A 20446-nucleotide genomic window follows, 5' to 3' on the forward strand; every position below is an offset into this window, starting at 1 on the left:
AATAGCATATGTTTATACATATACTGTGGAAATACACATATTCTACAGATATATTTTAGAAAATTTGCATGAAAGGTTTAGGAGTCTAGAGAAGAAAACAACTCATAATAAAACCGCTCAGGGACAACCACTGCCCACATTTTAGTATGTTTTCTTTCCTTTTTTTTTTTTTTTTCTGTTGTCTTTTCTAAATTGCAGACATCAATTTTGTGCCATGTTCTTTCACTGAACTTTTAAGCCTGGGCACTTCCTATGCCATTATAAAGTCTTTTTTTTTTTTTAAGATTTTATTTATTTATTTGACAGACAGAGATTACAAGTAGGCAGAGAGAGAGAGGAGGAAGCTGGCTCCCTGCTGAGCAGAGCCCGATGCAGGGCTCGATCCTGAGCTGAAGGCAGAGTCTTTAACCCAATGAGCCACCCAGGCACCCCTGCCATTGCAAGGTCTTAACATCCATTCTTTCCTCCCGTCCTTTAAGGCTCATGGCTGCTATAGGGGCTGTTGTGAAGTAGCATTTGAACTGGGGAAAACAGATCTGGGTTTGGGGTGCTGTGCAAACACTAGCAGTTTAAGGAGTCCCTGGCAGGAGCTTGGAGACAGGCCTGAGCCCCGCAGCCCACCAGTGAGACACACCCTTCCCCCCATTCCCTATTGAGGTTCCTGTTACCCTGGCCCTTTAAGAAGGGAGCTAGAACTTGGGCTAGCCAGACAAGTGGTCTCCTAGCAACGGAAGGACAACAAACAGTTTCAGAGTTTGGGGCTGGGGTGGGGACCCTCCACAGCAGGGGATGGCTCCATGGAGGCCTATCAGGTAGAGCAGGGTCAAAGGGTGGGTCTCTCTGTCCTTTCTCTCCAACCTCCCACCCCTGCCTATCTCTGCCCTTCTGTTAGCATTCCCACTTCTCTGCTCCAAATGATCTCCATTTCTGGAGACAGTTCCTGATTTTTTTTTTTTTTAAGATTGTATTTATTTATCAGAGGGGGTGGGGAGAGAGCGAGCACAGGCAAACAGAATGGCAGGCAGAGGGAGAAGCAGGCTCCCTGCTGAGCAAGAAGCCCGATGTGGGACTCGATCCCAGGACGCTGGGATCATGACCTGAGCTGAAGGCAGCTGCTTAACCAACTGAGCCACCCACTCGTCCACAGTTCCTGATTATTAAGACTCTTAGTGGATCTTGGGGCACCTGGGTGGCTCAGTGGGTTAAAGCCTCTGCCTTTGGCTGAGGTCATGATCCCAGGGTCCTGGGATGGAGCCCTGAATCAGGCTCTCTGTTCAGCAGGGAGCCTGTTTCCTCCTCTCTCTCTGCCTGCCTCTCTGCCTACTTGTGATCTCTGTCTGTCAAATAAATTTAAAAAAAAAAAAAAAAAACTTAGTGGATCTTGAAATTTTCTGTGGGAAAAAAATATTCTGCAAATGATGATTTTTGTTGGATCTCATCAGATTTCCAACCTTTCCAGTTTTCTTTCTTATGTCCAAATTGCTTTTACTAGGACCCCTAGAAAAAAATGCTAAAAAAGGCGTTGGTGAAGGGGGCCTGGCTGGCTTAATCTGTAGAGCATGGAACGCTTGATCTTTCAGGGTTGTGAGTTCAAACCCCATGTTGGGTGTGGAGATTACTTTAAAAATAAATAAAATCTTTTTTGTTTGTTTGTTTTAAGATTTATTTATTTGACAAACAGAGATCACAAGTAGGCGGAGAGGCAGGCAGAGAGAGAGGGGGAAGCAGGCTCCTCGCTGAGCAGAGAGCCCGATGTGGGGCTCCATCCCAGGACCCTGGGATCATGATCTGAGCCGAAGGCAGAGGCTTTGACCCACTGAGCCACCCAGGCACCCCAATAATAAATAAAATCTTAACAACAACAGCAGGAACAACAACAAAAGGCATTGGTGAATATCCCTGGCTTGCTCTGAAATTAATGTGGTATTCCTAGTGTTTCCCATTAAGTTCCGTGTGGTGTGGTGGTTTGGCTCTTTTATTGAGATCCTTAAATAAATTTGCATAGAGTTGTCCTAGGTGTGAGTTTGGTAAAGAACATAGAATGATATTTTGCTCTTTGAATCAGTTTTAATGTGCATAATATAATGGAATCTATCCCATATATGGTTTTTTAAATTTTTTTTATTTTTTTAATTGGCATATAATGTATTATTAGCCCCAGGGGTACAGGTCTGTGAATTGCCAGGTTTACAGATTTTACAATCACCATAGCACATACCCTCCCCAATGTCCATAACCCCACCACCCTTTCCCTACCACCACCACCACCCCCACTTCCCCCCAACCCTCAGTTTGTTTTGTGAGATTAAGAGTCTCTTCTAGTTTGTCTCCCTCCCGATCCCATCTCGTTTCATTTATTCCTTTTCTACCCCCCAAACCCCCTATGTTGCCTCTCAACTTCCTCATCTCAGGGAGCTCACCATATATGTTTTGTTTTTGTTTTTGTTTTTGTTTTGCCAAGGCTTTATTTAATATTACTTCCATCACCTCTTTTTTGTCCATTCTTTAAGCTTTCTTACCCCCTCCCCTTGTATTATATTTTGGGCCATATTTTGCTATAAGTTCAGTCTTCTTTGTTAACTAATGTCCCCAGTCTCTGCCAGTTACTTGGAAAAAATATTACTTATTGAATGCCACAGTTATATGCCCTTCCTCCTTCCTCCACACTGTAGAATGCATTTGGGGGTTCCCGTCCTAATCTGTTGTGATAAAAAACGGTTTGTTTTTTACATTCTGTAACTCTTCTTTCAAGAATTATGATATTTGTGTACCATTTTCTTGCTGTGATTATTTTACTTAACTAAAACGTTTAAGCAGATTAAATGTTCATCGTGAAGCATTCTCTCTCATGACATCCCAGTTGTAAGTCATTTATTTTTATTCATCCCTTGGTTGTCTGTATTATATCTTTTTTTTTTTTTAAGATTTTATTTATTTATTTGACAGAGAGAGAGGGATCACAAGTAGGCAGAGCAGCGGGCAGAGAGAATGGGGAAAGCAGGCTCCCTGCCGAGCAGAGAGCCCGATGTGGGGCTCAATCCCAGGACCCTGAGATCATGACCTGAGCTGAAGGCAGAGGCTTAACCCACTGAGCCATCCAGGTGCCCCCTGCATTCCTGCATTATGTCTTATAGTTGCTTCCTAGGAAGGGTAATGAATGTCAAGGCAAAGCTTAGAAACATCATTTAGTTATGGACATTGGGGAGGGTGTGTGAAATGGTGAGTGCTGTGAAGTGTGTAAGCCTGACGATTCACAGACCTGTACCCCTAGGGCAAATAATACATTAAATGTTAATAAAAATAATTAGTAAATTAAAAAAGGAAAAAAAAAGAAACATCCTTTAGTGAGCTAAAGCATGTGTGTAACTAACTCACAAGAACACCAAGGACAGGCATTAGATTCCTACCGGTAAACAAAGACAAAAAAAAAAAAAAGAAAGAAAGAAAAGAAAAGAAAACCAAAAAAGGACTTACATAAGGAAAAGGCAAGGAAGAAGGCAAGGAGCAGGGGCAAGGTGCTAGTCTACAAAGAGTGAATTTTGTTTTTCTAATTAGGGTTATTTAGCTCACAGCTATCAAAGAGATTGGTCAGGCCATCTATTCTGGAATAGATTGACTAGGTCATTAGAGAAAACAACTTCAGTTATTTGTGGATTTTCCAGAAGTCTTGAGACAAGCTATGCAGGACACAGACAGGGTGTCTATCAACAGTGTCTGCCAATGTCCTGGAATCTCCACCATAGATAGGCCAGGACCACTCCATTTCCCCCAGCGGAATTTCTGTGAGAAAGACTTACAAAGTTATTGCAAGTTTGGAAACATCTTCCAGTTGCCATCTCGATTTATAGATTTTTGTGCTCTTAACACTTCCCCTTTAAACATCCACAGATGTGTTCCCTTTTCCTGTGGCATATGAGTTGCTAGGGAATCTGCAGCCACTTGATTATTCCCTTTGTATTCCACCTCAATCTTCTATTTGTCTTTTTTTTTTTTTTTAAGATTTTATTTATTTGACAGACAGAGATCACAAGCAGGCAGAGCAGTGGACAGAGAGAGAGGAGGAAGCAGGCTCCCCGTGGAGCAGAGAGCCCAATGCGGGGCTCGATCCCAGGGCTCTGGGATCATGACCTGAGCCAAAGGCAGAGGCCCAACCCACTGAGCCACCCAGGTGCCCCTATTTGTCTTTTTTTAATGCCCAGAGGAAAGAATCTTGCCATGATCTGTATCCGTCTGTCTGTCTGTCTATCTATAAAATGGCAAGTCACTTTCTAGCTTCATGTTTTCCTTTGTTTTAACAAAATATGTTTACATTTTAATTTTTTTAAATTAACGGTTGCATTTAATTTTTTGTTTTCCACAAATATTGATATGTTCTATTCATTTTCATTCCATTCAATGTATTTTTAAATTTCCCCAGGATTTCCTTTTTGACCCATGTGTTTTTTAATTTCCTTTTTGACCCAGCGTATTTTTTTAGTTTCCAAATGGTTGGAGATTTTCCTGCTATCTTTCTGTTACTTATTTCTAGTTTGAGTTCATTGTGGTCAGAAAACAGATAACATATGACTTAAATTCTTTTAAATTTGTTGGTTTGTTTTGTGGTCTAGGAAATTGTCTATCTTTGACTATGTTCCATGGGTACTTAAAATGAAGGTGTATTCTGCTGTTGTTGGGTAGAGTATTCTACCCATGTTGATTAGATCCTGTTTTATTTACTTTATTTTATTTCATTTATTTGTTTTTTTTTTTTTAAAGATTTTATTTATTTATTTGACAGAGAGAAATCACAAGTAGGCAGAGAGGCAGGCAGAGAGAGAGAGAGGAGGAAGCAGGCTCCCCGCTGAGCAGAGAGCCTGATGCGGGACTTGATCCCAGGACCCTGGGATCATGACCTGAGTCGAAGGCAGCGGCTTAACCACTGAGCCACCCAGGCGCCCCTCATTTATTTGTTTTTTAAGTAGACTCTGTACCCAATGTGGGGCTTGAAACCACAACCCTGAGATCAAGAATCACATGTTCTATCAACTGAGCCAGCCAGGTGCCACACATGTTGATTAGATCCTGTTGATTAATGGTATTGTTGAATTAATCTATATTTTTGCTGCTTTTCTGCTTAGTTATTCTATCAGTTGTTGAAAGAGAGATGTCAAAATCTCTAATTATAATTGTGGGCCTTGTTATTTCTCCTTTCAGTTCTATGAGTTTTTGCTTTACATATTTTGCATTTCTTTTCTTTTGCACTTACACATTAGGATTGCTATGTCTTCTTGGTAAATTAATGCTTTTGTCATTATGTGATGTCCATCTCTCTCTCAGCTAATTTCTTTGCTCTGAATTCTACCTTATCTGAAATTAATATAGCCACACCTGCCTTCCTTCGATTACTGTTTGCATGAAAGATCTTTTTCCATCCTTTTACTTTCAACCTGCCTATATTTTTTCTATTTGAAGTAAGCTTCTTGCAAATAGCATATACCTATGGTTCTAAATTGACTTTGACAATCTGTCTTTTCAATTGGTGTATTTAGAACAATTATATTTAGTGTAATTAGTAATATTTTAGAGTCTAAGTCTGCTATTTTACTATGCTTTCTGTGTGTGTGTGTGTGTGTGTGTGTGTGTGTGTGTGTGTGTGTAGGGGGTGGGGGACAGAGGGAAGAAATGGGGAGAAAGAATCTTAAGCAGGTTCCATGCCCAGTGTGGAGCCCAATGTGGGGCTCAATCTCACAACCCTGAGATTATGACCTGAACCAAAAATCAAGATTAGATACTTAACAGACTGAGCCCCCCAGGCATCCTGCTTTCTTTGTTTTTCATTTCTGTTTTCTTTTCCTGCCTTTCTATGGATTACTTGAACATATTTTAGAATTGCCTTTGATTTACCCATAGTATTTTTTAAATGTCTCTTTATATAGCTTTTTTAAATGGCTGCTTTAGGTATCACAGTCTTCTGGTGTTCTCAGTTTACCAACTAGAGTAAAGTATAGAAATCTTACTTCCCTTTATGTCCTTTTAACCTCTTCCACTTATAATAAATTATAATAAATTACAATAAATTATCTTAAATATTTGCACTAGATAGTTATAATTTTTGCTTTAGCCATCAAGCACAATTTAGAAGATTTAAGAAGAGAAACCAAATCTATTGTATTACTTACATTTATGCTTACTGTGTTCTTTTCTCCATCTTAATATTCTAAGATTCTTTCTTTTATTGTTTCTTTTCTATTTAGAGAACTTCTTTTAGTTATTCTTTTAGACTAGATCTCCTGGCAACAAATTCTCTTACTCTTCCTTTATCTGAGATTGTCTTGATTTCTTCTTCAAATTTGATTGTTATGTTTTCTTGGTAAATTGACCCTTCATGAATTTCCAAGTGGATTTTTTCCCAAATTTCAAAAGTTGTCAGCAATTGTTTTGACCACTTTTTCCACCTCACTCTCTCTCCTCCCTGGGACTCTGATAAAATGAATGTAAAATTGTTTTGTTAACATATCACAGATCTCTAGTCTCTCTTCATTTTGTTTCAGTCTTTTTTTTTTTTTTTAAGATTTTATTTATTTATTTATTACAGTGAGAGATAGTGAGAGAGGGAACATAAACATGGGAAAGCTGGAGAGGAAGAAGCAAGCTCCCTGCCAAGCAGGGAGCCTGATATGGGGCTCAATCCCAGGTCTTTTTACTCGCTGCTGTTCAGATTGGGTCATTTCTATTGTTTTATCTTCTAGTTCATAGGTTATTTCCTTTTCCTTTTCCATTCTGCACTGAGTTTTTTATTTTCATTATTGTATTTTTCAATTCTAAAATTTCCTTTTGGTGCTTCACTACATGTTTTATGACTTAGCTGAGACTTCTTTTTTCATTTGTTCAAGTGCATTCACAATTGCTTGTTGAATCATTTCTTTCTTTCTTTTTTAATTTTTTTTTAAGATTTTATTTATTTATTTATTTTTGAGAGAGAGAAAGAGAACACAAGTGGGGAGTGAGGAGGGGTGGAGAGAGAGGGAGAAGCAGACTCCCTTCTGAGCAGGGAGCCTGATATGGGAGTCAATCCCAGGTCTCTGGGATCACGACCTAAGCCACAGGCAGATACTTAACTGACTGAGCTACCCAGGTGCCCCTGTTGAGGTTGTCTATCTTGTCTATCTTGGCTACTTTAAAATCTTTGTCAGATAATGTAACATTTCTGGCATCTTAGTATTTGTATCCATTGCCTTTTTCCCATGGAATCTGAGGTCTTCCTTAGTATTTGGCATCACGAGTTTTTCTGATTGAATTCTGGACATCTTGGGTGTTACGTTATATTATGAGATTCTGGATCTTAGTGATATCTCTGTTTTAGCTGTCTCTTTCTGACACCATTCTATAAGGGCATGGGGGGGCATCTTTTTACTGCCAGACGGTTCTAAAATCCAGGCTTCCCATATATCTGCCATTGACACCCAAGGTGGAGGCTTCTCATTACTGCTGGGTGGGAATGGAAGTTAGGTTCTCTAGTGGTGTCTACTGACACTGTAGGCAGGGGCCAGGGCTCATTACTGCCTGGAGAGCATGAAAGTCCCAATCCCAACTGGACTTTCTCTGACACTGTCTTGGTGGGAAGGTTGTGGCGCTTTATTACAAGCTGATGAAGCTGGCAGTCTAGGCTCCTATTATGTTTTGCTGTTTTGAGTGAGAACAATGTTTGGCTGTGGTAGAACAATTATTATCCTAAAGGTTTCTTTCTGGCTAGCTTGCCCCTTTGGCTGAGTGAAAAAAGGCTTTTGTTAGGTTTTTGCTTTGTTTGTCTGTGTCTTTTGATGTTTCTGGATTGCTGGCTTCAAGGTTGAAGTCTGGGAATTTGAGGCATAAAGAAAACCCAGGAAATAGACCATTTTGTTTTTCCCTTGACCTGAGATCCCTAGCTGGTCTGACTTCTTCTCTTTGCCTTTCAGTCTCCTTATGTTTGTTTTATATATAATGTCCAGGGTTTTAGTTATATTTAGTAGGAGGAATAGGGAAAAGTATGTTCACTCTATATTCCAGAAGTCCTCACTTTTTTATGCATATAAAATTGATGACCTTGTGGGCTATAAAGCAAAGCATTTCTCTGTGTTGTACTTAAACAACTCTTGTTGATCTTAAAATATTATAAATCTAGCTCTCTTTAATATTATAATACTGTTTACCAACTTAGTCAAATACTCTTAACTGATGTGATGTGGGCCTGGAGCAAATGGTCAAGAAACAATTTTTGAGATGTTTTTGGTGCAAAAAGGTGTTTTTATTAAAGCACCAGGGCAGGACCTGTGGGCAGGGAGAGCTATACTGGGATTATGAGGAGCTGTTGATTATATACTAAAAAAAAAAAAAAAAAAAAAAAAGATTTTATTTATTTATTTGACAGCAAGAGCACAAGCAGGGGAAGGAGCAAGCAGAGGCAGAGGGAGAAACAGGCTCCCCATTGAGCAGGGAGCCTGATGCCAGGCTTGATCCCAGTACCCTAGGATCATGACCTAACTTGAAGGCAGCCCCTTAACTGACTAAACTGCCCAGGTGCCCTGATTATACTTCTAAGTTAAGGATGAGAAGAAGACAGAAAAATTTCTGAAAGGATTTTCATATGCTAAAGAAGACTTCTAGGATCCTGGAGGCCTGAGCTACCGTCAAGCCTCTAGTAAAGCATTAAGACAGTTATGGAGCTCCTGGAGGAATGTCTTACTCTGCCTGTCTCAAGTATTTGTCAATGGGCTGCAAGTTGCTTGGAAATTTAAATTTATCTACATTTCTTTGGTCTTTGTTCTCCACATCATTACATTTGCCCATTTTAAAATTGTAAGTCTGAGATCCATTTCACTTTTTAAATTGGAATCACCACGTCATATGTGAGATTCTCCAATATGCCGAACTATGTATGCCAACATTACAAGGACTTTTGATTGATATTCTTTTTTTTTTTTAAGATTTTATTTATTTGAGAGAGAGAGAGAGAGAGCGCAAGAAGGGAGTAGGTCAGAGGGAGAAGCAGACTCCCCGTGGAGCTGGGAGCCGGATGTGGGACTTGATCCCGGGACTCTGGGATCACGACCTGAGCCTAAGGCAGTGGCTTAACCAACTGAGTCACCCAGGTGCCCATAAACTGAATATTCTTAAATCACCTTAAACACAAAGAGCACACTATTGCAGCAGGGAACTCTGGGTCCATCTCTCCATATAGGACTGTTTGGGACCCCGCATCCCCCGCATTCATAATCTTTCATAATCTTCCAATCACACCTCCTGTTATGGGAAACATTCTATAGCACACACGAGCATGCTTCTTCCACTGATGGATTCATCGAACTTATTTCATTCCTGATTTCTGCATCTGGCTCCAGGCCACCAAGATGAGTCTGATGACATTCTCAAAATGGAGAATCTTAATCCCGTGGTGTCTGGGAGCATGGGTGTGGCAGTCAGGCTAGAACTAGACTTGAGTGGGTTCCAACTCCACACTTAGTAGTTGCGTCCTTGGCTAAACCTGAGTTTCCTCCTGTACAATAGGCTCCCAATCTCCATCTGAGAGAGCTGCTGTGAGGACTTAACGGCAAGCTTTCTGTAAATAGTCATCTTCTTTCCCACCAGCGTTTACTCGGGCGGCGCTGCCGGGTTGCCTCTAGTTTTCGCTGCTTCTGCGATGAACGTGATTGCCTCTTTTACATCTTTCCAAGGCTCTGACAGTTCTCTTTCATCTCAATCTGTTGGTTTATCCACCGTGGCGTGGAAATCAGCCTTTCTTCGATTTCCTTGGGAATGTGAAGCAGTTATTAACTGAAATTGTATTCTCTTTTCTCAAGGGAATCATCCAGTATCCTCTTACCGCCTATGCTCTGCTCTGCTCTTTTTCCTGCTGTGTGCTCATCCTTTTTTTTTTTTCTGTAGAAATTCCGTCTATCCTTTGTGCTTTTTGTTCTGTTCACTCCCCTCTGAGTAATAGGGCCCATTTTATCCTCACCTGATACTGTCCCAAAATAGTGTGGGTAGAAGCACTTTGACTCCCTTCTGCATTTCTGGAAGCGTCCCTTCAGGAGGTCCACCCATGGTGGAGGCCCGCGTTCTGACACCCTTTTTCCTGTTTAGCTTCTGAGCCACCTGAAGACGGTGTGGTAGAAGCGGTTGGGGGCAACCTTCCTCTAGGAGCTTTGTTTTTCCGTCTCTGAATGTGTCGAACATCTGTACTGCGGACCAGCTTTAAAGAGGTGGGGGCATGGCTTGTTTCCGGGGTTTCTGATTTGTCCCTCTGTTTTGGAGAGAGATGGCGACTTTGTTGAGAAAGTTGGGCCTTTGTTTTCTGAGTCCCCAGGCATATTCCTCCCAGGTAAGTTCTGGTCCCTAGCTGGGGCAAAATGGGCTTGCCTCCCAGCCTCACGCCGCCCAGTCGAGGGAGCCTGGTCAGAGAAACAGTGCCATCGTGTGGCCACTCAGCGTTCTCTCCGGGCCTGCTCCGGCTTCATTCAAGCCCGTGTGGAGTGTGGGTGCGCCTGGTGGGGTCAGAAACCCAAAGGGTGTCTCTCATTCTTCCTGCCAGCCTCCCATCCTCTGGGGACTGCAAGCCCCTCCAGGCTGGGCGCAAGGATCTGTCAGGTCTTCAGAAGCTCCTCACGACCATACCCAGAAAAGAGACTCATGACCTGGCTCCCTTGAGTTCTCCCTGCACTGTGTTTTGTCTTTATTCTAGGCCCTTTTTATTCTCCCAACTATCTAGAAACATCATTTTTTAAAAAAGATTTTATTTGTTTACTTGACAGAGAGAGAGAGATCACAAGTAGGCAGAGAGGCAGGCAGAGAGAGAGGGGAAGCAGGCTCCCCGCGGAGCAGAGAGCCTGATGTGGGGTTCGATCCAATGATTCTGGGATCATGACTCGAGCTGAAGGCATTGGCTTAACCCACTGAGCCACGCAGGCACCCCCTAGAAGCATTGTTTTTGTAAATGTGATATAATGCCACCATCTTCTTAAGAAATTCTCTGAGAAAAACTGTGAGAAAGCAAAATGCATCTTAATTTTTCTCCATTTTTCTGTTCCAGGCCTCTCCTTCCAACCCACCTTTGAGCTATGCTGTCCCCATAACCTTGCCCATATCTGACTGCAGGGCATGTTCAGACCGTCCCATCTCTGTAGGAAACCCGGGTCTTAAGTGTTTTTAGCTTAGGGCCTTGCTTTGCTCTGAGCTTCTGGATTCAGGATGATCATGGGCTTACATTTCAGCACCTCTCAGGACACAGGAGGATTTCAGCTCGGGTCTTCTAGATGATAATAGCCAGGAGGAGCTGTCTGATGGCTAGAATTTCAAGCCCCAGTTAAGGTGGGTGCTGGCTGTAGATGTGGATGTAGAAGGGTGGTATTATTTGGTGGCCGTCAAGTCACCATGCTAGTGCTTACTTCGCCCAGTTACCCACAAGGCTGGTACACCTTGTCAGTGACCCCTTGGCGTCCAGCTGGACTTCTGTGAAGATTCCCTCAATGAGGGCAAAAGAAGGGAAGGGATGGGCAAGAGGTGGTGAAATATTTGGTGCCCAGAAACTTCCTTCCTCCTTATTCCTCTGTTAGGTGCCTCGGAAGGGGAGCATTGAACCGGGAAATCTGGTACTCCACGACCTTGCACGTAGGAGCCACTCAAAAGTGTTTGCTGAACTTAATACTAGGAGACAGTGTGCTCTCATGGGGAAAAAAAAAAAAATCCCGAACACGCCCCTCTGCCATTTCTGCGATGCCTCCCCCGGGCCGCGCGGTGGCGCTGTGGTTCCGCAGAGGCCGGGTGATGCGGGGCGCGCCGGGGCGCACGGGCTTCCGGGGACCCTCAGAGCGGCGGCGGCGACGCGCGGGGCAGCGGCGGTGAGTGCGGCTTGCGGGCCTGGGGGTGGGTCGCCAGCCCCGAGCTCCCTAGGCCTCCGCTCGGGGCCTGGGGAGGGCCGGCGGCGCCCGCCGAACAGGCCCCCGAGGCGCCGCGCGGTTTCGCTGGCCTGGCCGGGGGAGGGAGAGGCAGCGTGGGGCTCGCCGTGCAGGGGTGCGCCACCCGCAGGACCAGGAGTCGCTGCCCTGGCCCCGCTACCGATTTGCCCCGGGACCCTCGGCACTTCCTTCCCCCACCTCGGAGCCTGGCTGCTTTTTTGTCAGAGGAGAGACCTTGGCCGCGGTGCCTCTAAGACCCGTCGGCACCGCCACTCGGGGTTGTGGGTGGGCCCGAGGTCTGTGTTCTGATCCCGCCGGGTCCCGTCTGCCCCGCAGGCTCTCCCACCTGTCACCCTGGCCCTTCTCTGCTTGGACGGCGTCTTCCTCTCCTCCGCCGAAAATGAGTTTGTGCACCGCATCCAGGAGGAGCTGGACCGCTTTCTGCTGCAGAAGCAACTGTCAAAGTAAGCTGGGGCGGGGAGCGGGGCGGGGGGGGGCGGCGGGGGACGGCTGCCTGTTTGGGAAGGGTGGGTTCACCGGGAGCCGCCTGTGCCCCCTTCCCAAATAGCTCGTTCCTCCCTGCGTGTGGCCTTGGCCTTTGGGTTTAATAACCTCCTCGCTAGCCTCTCCCAGCCACATCTTTCCTGTGTAATTCTGAGCATCACCCAGAGACGGAAGGGTGTCAGCACAAGAATGGAATGGTACCGGTAACTCGCTGTGATAACCCCTTTGCAGCTGGCCAGGGATGAAGGGGGGCAGAGGGGCCTAGTGTCAAGCCTCCTGTGAGCTGGGTGTGGACCTGGTGGGCGTGGACCTGGTGGGGGTCAGGCCCTCAGCCCCAGCTCAGCATTCATTCCTGTCCCTTCCCAGGGTGCTTCTTTTCCCCCCACTCTCCAGTCGCCTGCGGTACCTGATCCACAGGACAGCAGAGAATTTTGATCTTCTGAGCAGCTTCTCTGTTGGGGAGGGCTGGAGGAGGAGGACAGTCATCTGTCACTTGGATATCAGGTGTGTATCTTAGTGCTGTGGGGGGCCCTCGGCAGCTTCCTGTGGGTTGGTGGGTAAGCTGGTCAGGAACCAGGGCCCGCAGCCTCCAGGCTGCTGCTTCTGCCCCCACCTCATTGGCTTCAGGTCAGTGCCCGCCTTCTGTTTCAGCAGGGGGGTAGGTGTGCATTGTTTGTGGGATTCATTCAGCAAATTCAGCTATATGCTTGGGCCGAAAGAGAGAAAAATAGAGCAGTTGAAGCAGTGAGAGCCTCTGCTCTGAGAGGCCGTGGAGTGTGATAAGCACACTCGAGCCTCACGCATTTCTATTATGTGTGCATCTCACAGGATCTTATTATAACCACTATGATCCTAGTGTTTAAAGTTATTATTATTATTATTTTTTATTAGAGAGAGGAGGGGTAGTGAGAGAGGGAGAGAGAATCTTAAGCAGGTTCCGTGCTCAGCACAGAGCCCAGTGTCAGCGGCGATGTTCGGCATGCGGGCCTGGGGGTGGGTCGCCAGCCCCGAGCCCCCTAGACCTCCCGCTCGGGGACTGGGGACGGCCGGCTGCACCTGCCGAAGAGGCCCCCGAGTTGATCCCACAGCCCTGAGATCATGACCCTGAGATCACTGAGCAGAAGTCCGGAGTTGGACAGTTAACCGACGGAGCCACCTAGATGCCCCCAACATTATATATTATTCTAATAACCAAGTTCTTAAATGCAAGTACTTACTTTTATCTAGTGTATACCTGAAGATTCCGTTATCTCCAGCATAGTTTATGACACTGGAGGGGAGAGCTGGTGTTTCTTCTTCAAACACAGCATTCAGCTTCCTCTCTAGTGCCTTCCCTGTGGTATTTTCAGGGGTCATTGTGGCGTTGGTTTTGCCCTAACAGTGACTCGAGAGCCTCACGCCTAAATGGCAGGTAGCACCAGTAAACCGTTGTCCAATACACTGCTCTGATCACACTTCCTGTTCCTGCTCCAGGTTACCCAGTTCAGATGGACTCTCTGGCCCCGGCCACCCTCCTGCCTCCCAGCTTAGCAAGTTCCGAGGTGCCCGGCCCACCTCAAACCAAGGAGCACCTGTGGGTCCTCAGGGGGCACGGGCTGGCCGGTGGCATCGTGGACGCAAACCGGACCAGGCTTTGTATGTGCCCCGAGTGCTGCGCAGGCAAGGAAAAGGGGTACCACCCTCTACCCTAGGGCTCAAGGGAGACCCTCCAGCTGGCGGGCTCCCAGAAGAACCTGGAAATGTTGGTGCTGGGGACCTCAGCTCTGAACAGGACCTCCCTGTGTTGATGACTCAGGCACCTGAGGACCCAGAGGGCCCAGACCAACACTGTGACAATGAGCAGCTACCGGACCCACTTGGCGTTGAGTCCCCAATGCCCGAGAGCCACTCAGGGATGGGAGATGGGTTGGAGATGGCCACACGGCTGGGGTCCAGTCTGCGGCTGGACTTGGAAGAGGGGAACGGGAATGAGGTGGAGAAGAGCCTGGCGACAGAGGAGGAAGAGGAAGAAGCAGAAGAGGAGGGGCCTGGCAGCTGCTCCTGGGACGATTACAGTGAGCTGCTACAGGAGGTGATGAGGCTCTTAAGCCCGGAAAAGGGAGGGCGGAAGTGAGGTGGGTGTGGTCATGGGCGGATGGCAACCAAGGGTCCTGGCGAGGAGGGGCTGGGTGTTGGGTGATAGGGGTCCCTTAGGAGACGTAGGGGTGGAGCGCTGGGACTTGCCCGGAGGAGTTGGGACTGACACAGTTGGGAGGATGGGGTTCAGGATATGGGGTCAGGGGTGTGGATTTGGGTTCCTGTGCAGTCCCGTGCAACCACGGGCAAGTTATTTTGTTTATATATTATTTTATATATATTATATATTATCTGCCTTGTCTGACAGGCAGATAATAATATTTTGCCTCTTGAGGTAACAGGATATGAGGAATTGCTTTGTAAGGGACTACAGGCCTTGGTCATGAGAATGGTTCTTCTGCCTGAGGCTTTGTGTTACAAATCTCCTTTCCTTGGAACTGGGTGTCTGCCCCTGAGACTGGCTGTTCGTTTGGGAGGGTGGGCATCTTTTACTACTGTGTTACGCGTGAAGGCCAGAGACCAGATAGACTTGCTTAATATCACATTGTTAATAAGGGGAGGAAGGATCCTGGACTTGCCCAGTTCTGTCTCTTACTATGTTTCTTTGGGGAAAATTACTTCTTTTTAAAGATTTTTAAAAAAATTTATATTTGATAGACAGCAAGAGAGGAGACACAAGCAGGGTGAGTGGGAGAGGGAGAAGCAGGCTTCCCCTACCCCCAGCAGGGAGCTCAATGCGGGACTCGATCCCAGGACCCCGGGATCCTGACTTGAGCCAAAGGCAGACGCTTAAGGACTGAGTCACCCAGGGCACTCCTGGGCAGAATTCCTTAACTCTTTGATTTATAGTGCTCTAGTCTGTAAAGAGGGGATACTGTGAAACATAATGCACGTAAATGCCTGTTCCCCAATGGGGACTCCATAAAAGTGAGGTACCTTCCCGAAAACTCCTGCCTCCCCACCTTCTAGCCTATTCTGCCATCATGCTGCCTTTCTCAGACCCCTGCCAGGTGTGGCTCCCGTGGGAAGCCGCTTGCAGCGGTCTGCTCCCTGCCGGGTGAGTCCTGCTTCTGTCTGCAGGACTCGTTGTGTGGTTTTGAAAGCACATGTGTATAGCCCTGTGTGTCAGAGCTCCCCTTGCTGAAGGGTGTGACCTCTCCCAGATAACAGACAACCTGACGGAGAAGGACATTCAGGTAGAGAAGATCCATGTGGACACGTCCTCCTTCGTGGAGGAACTGCCTGGAGAGAAGGATTTTGCCCATGTGGTGGAGATCTACGACTTTGAGCCAACACTCAAGACTGAGGACCTGCTGGCCGCCTTTTCTGAGTTCCAGTGAGTGCTCACAAGACTTCAGGGAAGCAGGGGAGGTGGGCGCTGGGACGTCACTGTGTTGTTGGGGACCCTTGCTGCCCCTCCCCCAGAGTCTAGCTGTCTGGAAAGAAGGGCAGAAAGTGAATGTGGTTGTTCTGGGCTCTGTACCCCTGCTGACCATGACAGTACAGAAGGGGCAGAGCTGGTTTTTTAGTGGGGGGCATATTCAGCGGCTCTAGAGCTGGTCCTGCTGGCATCCATCCTGCCCCCTCCCCCCGCCTCCGGTGCACCCGCACGCCTGCTGGGAGTCAGGTTCCCTGTCGGGGTGCAGGATGCTGGCAGCCCACTGCCTCCCCTTGCTCCATATCCCGGCCACCCCGTCAGTCAGTCTACAGACTGAGGGCCATTTCTGTGCCAGAACGGTTTCTGGGGTGAACTGGGTCTGAATGCCCTGGGGCAGAGTCAGGGTGGAGATGGGCGCCAAGGGGGTGTACTGCAAGCAGAGATTTCTGTTGCCTCAGATTTCTTGATCTAACTCCAGTCTTTCCTCCTTTTTTTCCTTCCTTCCTCCTTCCCTCCCTTCTTCCTCCTCTCCTTCCCTCCCCCTTTCTTTTTTTAATGTTCATTTTCCTTTTTCAGTCTCCTTTCTCTTTTTCTGCTTAGTCTTTTTTTTTTTTTTTCAAAGATTTTAATTTTTAAGTAATCTCTACATCCAACATGGGGCTTGAATCCACAGTCCCTGAGATCAAGAGTCGCATGCTCCACTGACTGCCAGCCAAATGCTCCTCCAGCTTAGTTTTTTAAAAATCCCTTTCTTGGGGCTCCTGAGTGGCAAAGTCGGTTAAATGCCTGACTCTTGGTTTTAGTATAGGTCATGATCTCAGGGTGTTGAGATCGAGACCCGTGTTAGGCTCCGCACTCAGCACTGGGTGTGCTTAGGACTCTTTTTCCCTCTCCTCTGCCCCTCCTGCTTGCCCTCTCTCTCAAATAAAATGAAAATCTTTGAAAAAAAATAAATGAATAAAGATACCTTTTTTCATGGCCCCCTTTTAAGAGTGCTTCCCAGACTGCCCTCCCTTGCCTCCCTGAGCCTGAGCCTGAGGAATGCCAAAGGGGCAGCTTGGTAGGGCAGGAGGGGCTCATCTGCTCTCGCTTCCTAAAGGTGTGGCGAAACAGGGGCCTCCTGTGACTCCTTCAGCCAGTGTGGGCAGTGCCCACAGAGAAACGGGCCTCAAACTGCTTTTGGCCTCTCATCAGCCTCAGACTCAGTGTGGCTTTCTTGGGCAGTAGGAAGAAAGCTGACCAGGAGCAATAACACAGACATGCTTATTTTAGGTTCTGCCCCCGGTCCCCGGCATGTAAACCCTTTTGTCTCCCATGCCCTTGGCCTCACCTTGGCAGTGCCTGCGTGGAGCCTTCTTCACCCTTGGCGCCGTGCTCTTCAAGCTCTTTGAGTCCTGTCTTCCTCAGCCGTAGGAATCTGGGACCCACCAATCCACAGGGCTGATACTTGTCCTTCTGAGGCTAACTGTGTGGCCTTCGAGAAAGTTGGCTGCAAAGCATTGTCTCCTCGCAGGGGAGATAGGAACTTGTCCTGGGCTCGTAGTGTTAGAGGATCAGAGCTGGGAGGGGACTCCTGCAGAAAGGGTGTCACCCCTTGCTTTTGTCTTGACTCTGTCTCCTCTTCCCTGGCACAGAGAGAAGGGGCTCAAGATTCAGTGGGTAGATGACACGCACGCGCTCGGTGTCTTTCCCTGCCTGGCCTCAGGTAATGCAGCTTCGTGGTGTCTCTGACTGCTGTCTTCAAGGGAAGGATGACCTGTGGCGGGTGCAAGCTCACCTGGGCAAGTGGCCCCACAGCCCGCACCCAGCCCTCCCAGTCCGGGAGTTCAGAGGCAGTGGAGGAGGAGCTGGGCCGGGCAGCTCGTGGTGGTGCCTTCAGGTCAGAGGTTTCAGAGTCCGGTGATGTTTACCGAGCCTGTGTCACAGGCTGAGCTCTGGCTGCTTCCGCATGGGAAATGAAATCGTAGGAACACGCTCTTTTTATAAGTGAAAAGCCTTTAAATACTGGGGATTTCATATGGTTCAAGCAGATGCGTTTTTCCTCAGCTTTCATTGCAGCCTCAAGAAGTAGGTCAGGTTACTTCTATTTTACAGATGGGGAGACCGAGGTTCCCAGAATGTCAGTGGTCTGTCCCAGGTTACAAGGCCTCCCAGTGTCAAACCTGGGGACGTCAGCCAGTCCCCTGGCTGGGACCCCAGTGCTCCTTCCCCTGCTCGGCCACACCCCCAGCCACCCCTGCCACACCATGGCTCACTTTGGGTGTATTTATCGAGACCCATGATCCCGTTGGCTGGGCTTTTCATAACCATGAGCTTCTGAACAGCAGCAGAGCTGGGAGAGGCCATAGTTGACTCGGACCAAGTTCTCAGGAGAGCTGGGGTGTGATGGCTGCTGCAGCACCAGGGAAGGAGCTGACTGAGGGCAGGCAGGGTGGGTGGCCACGGGGTGCCGTGGAAAGAAAGAGTGCTGGATGTGGCGTGGCCGTGGCTGCCACCTGAGCTCTGCCAAGCTGTGTGTGAGGAGCAGGTCCCGTCCTGGCCTTGGCTTACACAGCTTGCACAGCTCTCTCGTGCTGTGTATGATGTGCCATAGCCCAGGTACCCTGTGGCTCCAGCATAGCTCTGGGCAGTGAGGGCATGCATCGGGAGGGTCTTGAGTGGGGAAGGGGGAGGGTTTATTCGAAGCTCCTGGGCTTTGGTAGGTGGGAGGTGGGAGCCCCCCTTCCCTGATGTCAGCAATTGCAGCCTTGCTGGTGTGGCTCCAGACTGGTCCAGGGGAGAGCGTGGAGGCTGGGCTCTGCACCGGCTCCCCATCTGAGAGCACAAGTAGCCTCTGCGGGCCTGTGGAGCTCTAGGGGGATGAGGTGAACAGATGGTGGCCGTCTCTTGCCCGTTCGGAGTGGTGTTAGGGCAGCCCAGTCCCCGAGCTTCAAGGGGGTGCACAGAGAGGCTCCATCAGTTTGGTGGTACATGTGCTCCCTGGCCCTGATGGGGCCTCACCAGGAGGAACAGGGATGGCTCCAGATCTGTTTTCTTTCCATAGCCGCTGAAGCCCTGACCAAGGATTTTTCTGTACTCAAGATCCGGCCCCTCACTCAGGGAACCAAGCAGTCAAAGCTGAAAGCCTTGCAGAGGCCAAGTAAGGAAGCTGGTTGTGTCTTGATGGGAAAGCCACGTGAGCGTACGAGTGGTTGGGCAGGGTGGGGCCTTCCTTTGGATTCATTCCTGTTCTTGAGCTCTCTGCTTTAGGACCGCTGGGCTACAGTGGCCAAAGGGGTGCTCCTCCCGCACCCCGGGGCCCAGGGGTACCTAGGGAAAAAGGGTCCCATTACGAAGAGCTCTTTGCCAGCTGCTCTGTTCTGGGCTTGCCCTTCTAGGTGTTGCTCAGGGAAAAGCTTGGTCTTTCCTATGGGGCCCTGGAAACCATATTTTACAGTGGGTTAAGAAGAGCTTGGATTTTGGGGTCAGCCCTGTGTGTGATCCTGCTTCTGGCACCTCTTGAAATTGACCTTGAGCAAGTCACCTATTATCTGTGAGCTGATTCCTTTCTCTCTAGAGTAAGCAGATTATACTGGGTGGACTGGAGGAGTGAATAGAACAGCCTGACAGGGGACACCTGGGTGGCTCAATGGGTTAAGCCTCTGCCTTCAGCTCAGGTCATGGTCTTGGGGTCCTGGGATCGAGCCCCGCATCAGGCTCCCTGCTCAGTGGGGAGCCTGCTTCCTCCTCTCTCTGCCTGCCTCTCTGCCCACTTGTGATCTCTCTTTGTCAAATAAGTAAATAAAATATTAAAAAAAAAAAGAACAGCCTGACAGACCTGCCTGGGGCATTGAGGGGTACACAGAAGGTACCAGAGAAATGATCACTCCTCCTTTTTCCTCTTATCCTTCCCAAATGCATGATGGAGGATGTTGGAGGCCAGTTTTCTGTGGCTGCAAAGTGGCTGGCAAGACTGGCCCGGAATAGGTCTCTTGAGGCCACCTGATGCTCTTGTGTCCCGTGTAACCTTTGCCCCAGACTTGGGGACAGTAAATATCCTGTCAGTCCAAGAGCTCCAGGTGTCCCATCTTGACTTGACTTCCCTTCCCGGTGGCCCAATCAGGGAAGAGGCAGAGGTGGCTGGTTTAGGCTAGGACCCCATGGGCATCTGGCCATGCTGTGGGGACAGCTGGGCTTTAGAGGCTGCTGTGTCACTGGGAGGAGTGGTGGCTGTAGCCTCGAACTCAGGTCCTCATGCCATGGGGCTTTCCTTTTAGAGCTCCTACGTCTGGCGAAGGCGAGACCACAGACAAATACAACGGTGGCCAGGAGGCTGGTGGCCCGGGCACTGGGGCTCCAACACAGGAAGAAAGAGCGGCCTGCCATTGAGTCTCCTACCTCCCTGAGGCCCTGAGAGGCCCAGCAAGCCTGGATTGGCGCCCGCAGGACTGGGCTGGTGCCCCAACACCACAAGCCTTTACAGACACCAGAATAGCCCTGTGCAGTTTGTTAGGGTGTCCCTGTGGGGTGGGGTGGGCTTTCGTTTGGTCTAGTTCCAGAAGTTGAGAAAAAAATAAAAGCTTGAACATTGCTTCAAAAT

General features: G+C 48.0%; 1 protein-coding gene across 4 annotated transcripts; it reads left to right on the forward strand.

Annotated features, from left to right (window-relative positions):
- The first annotated feature begins 730 nt into the window (after positions 1-730).
- On the forward strand, positions 731-20445 carry R3HCC1 (R3H domain and coiled-coil containing 1). Of its 4 annotated transcripts, none has more exons than XM_032332173.1 (10): positions 731-812; positions 11045-11322; positions 11568-11852; positions 12246-12373; positions 12780-12917; positions 13887-14484; positions 15653-15825; positions 17502-17572; positions 18911-19006; positions 19245-19551. In XM_032332173.1, the coding sequence occupies exons 3-10, from the start codon at positions 11679-11681 to the stop codon at positions 19367-19369; spliced, it is 1503 nt and encodes a 500-aa protein (XP_032188064.1). In that variant the 5' UTR covers positions 731-812; positions 11045-11322; positions 11568-11678; the 3' UTR covers positions 19370-19551. The 4 variants fall into 4 exon arrangements, with proteins under 4 accessions (XP_032188064.1, XP_032188065.1, XP_032188062.1 ...); XM_032332171.1 differs by lacking the exon at positions 19245-19551 and adding an exon at positions 20124-20445 and having other exon boundaries at positions 734-812; XM_032332172.1 differs by lacking the exon at positions 19245-19551 and adding an exon at positions 20124-20445 and having other exon boundaries at positions 736-812; positions 11226-11322.
- Position 20446: the final 1 nt, after the last annotated feature.

The sequence above is a fragment of the Mustela erminea genome, chromosome 2, assembly GCF_009829155.1.
Source record: "Mustela erminea isolate mMusErm1 chromosome 2, mMusErm1.Pri, whole genome shotgun sequence".
NCBI lineage: Eukaryota > Metazoa > Chordata > Mammalia > Carnivora > Mustelidae > Mustela > Mustela erminea.

Bases quoted from the DNA above. Each gene is read 5' to 3' on its own strand.
- R3HCC1 (XM_032332171.1), top strand. From the start codon at position 11,679: ATGGGGAAAAAAAAAAAAATCCCGAACACGCCCCTCTGCCATTTCTGC. The intron at 12,918-13,886 runs GTGTGTATCTTA...TTCCTGCTCCAG, and splicing joins ATCTGTCACTTGGATATCAG to GTTACCCAGTTCAGATGGAC. The intron at 15,826-17,501 runs GTGAGTGCTCAC...TCCCTGGCACAG, and splicing joins GCCGCCTTTTCTGAGTTCCA to AGAGAAGGGGCTCAAGATTC.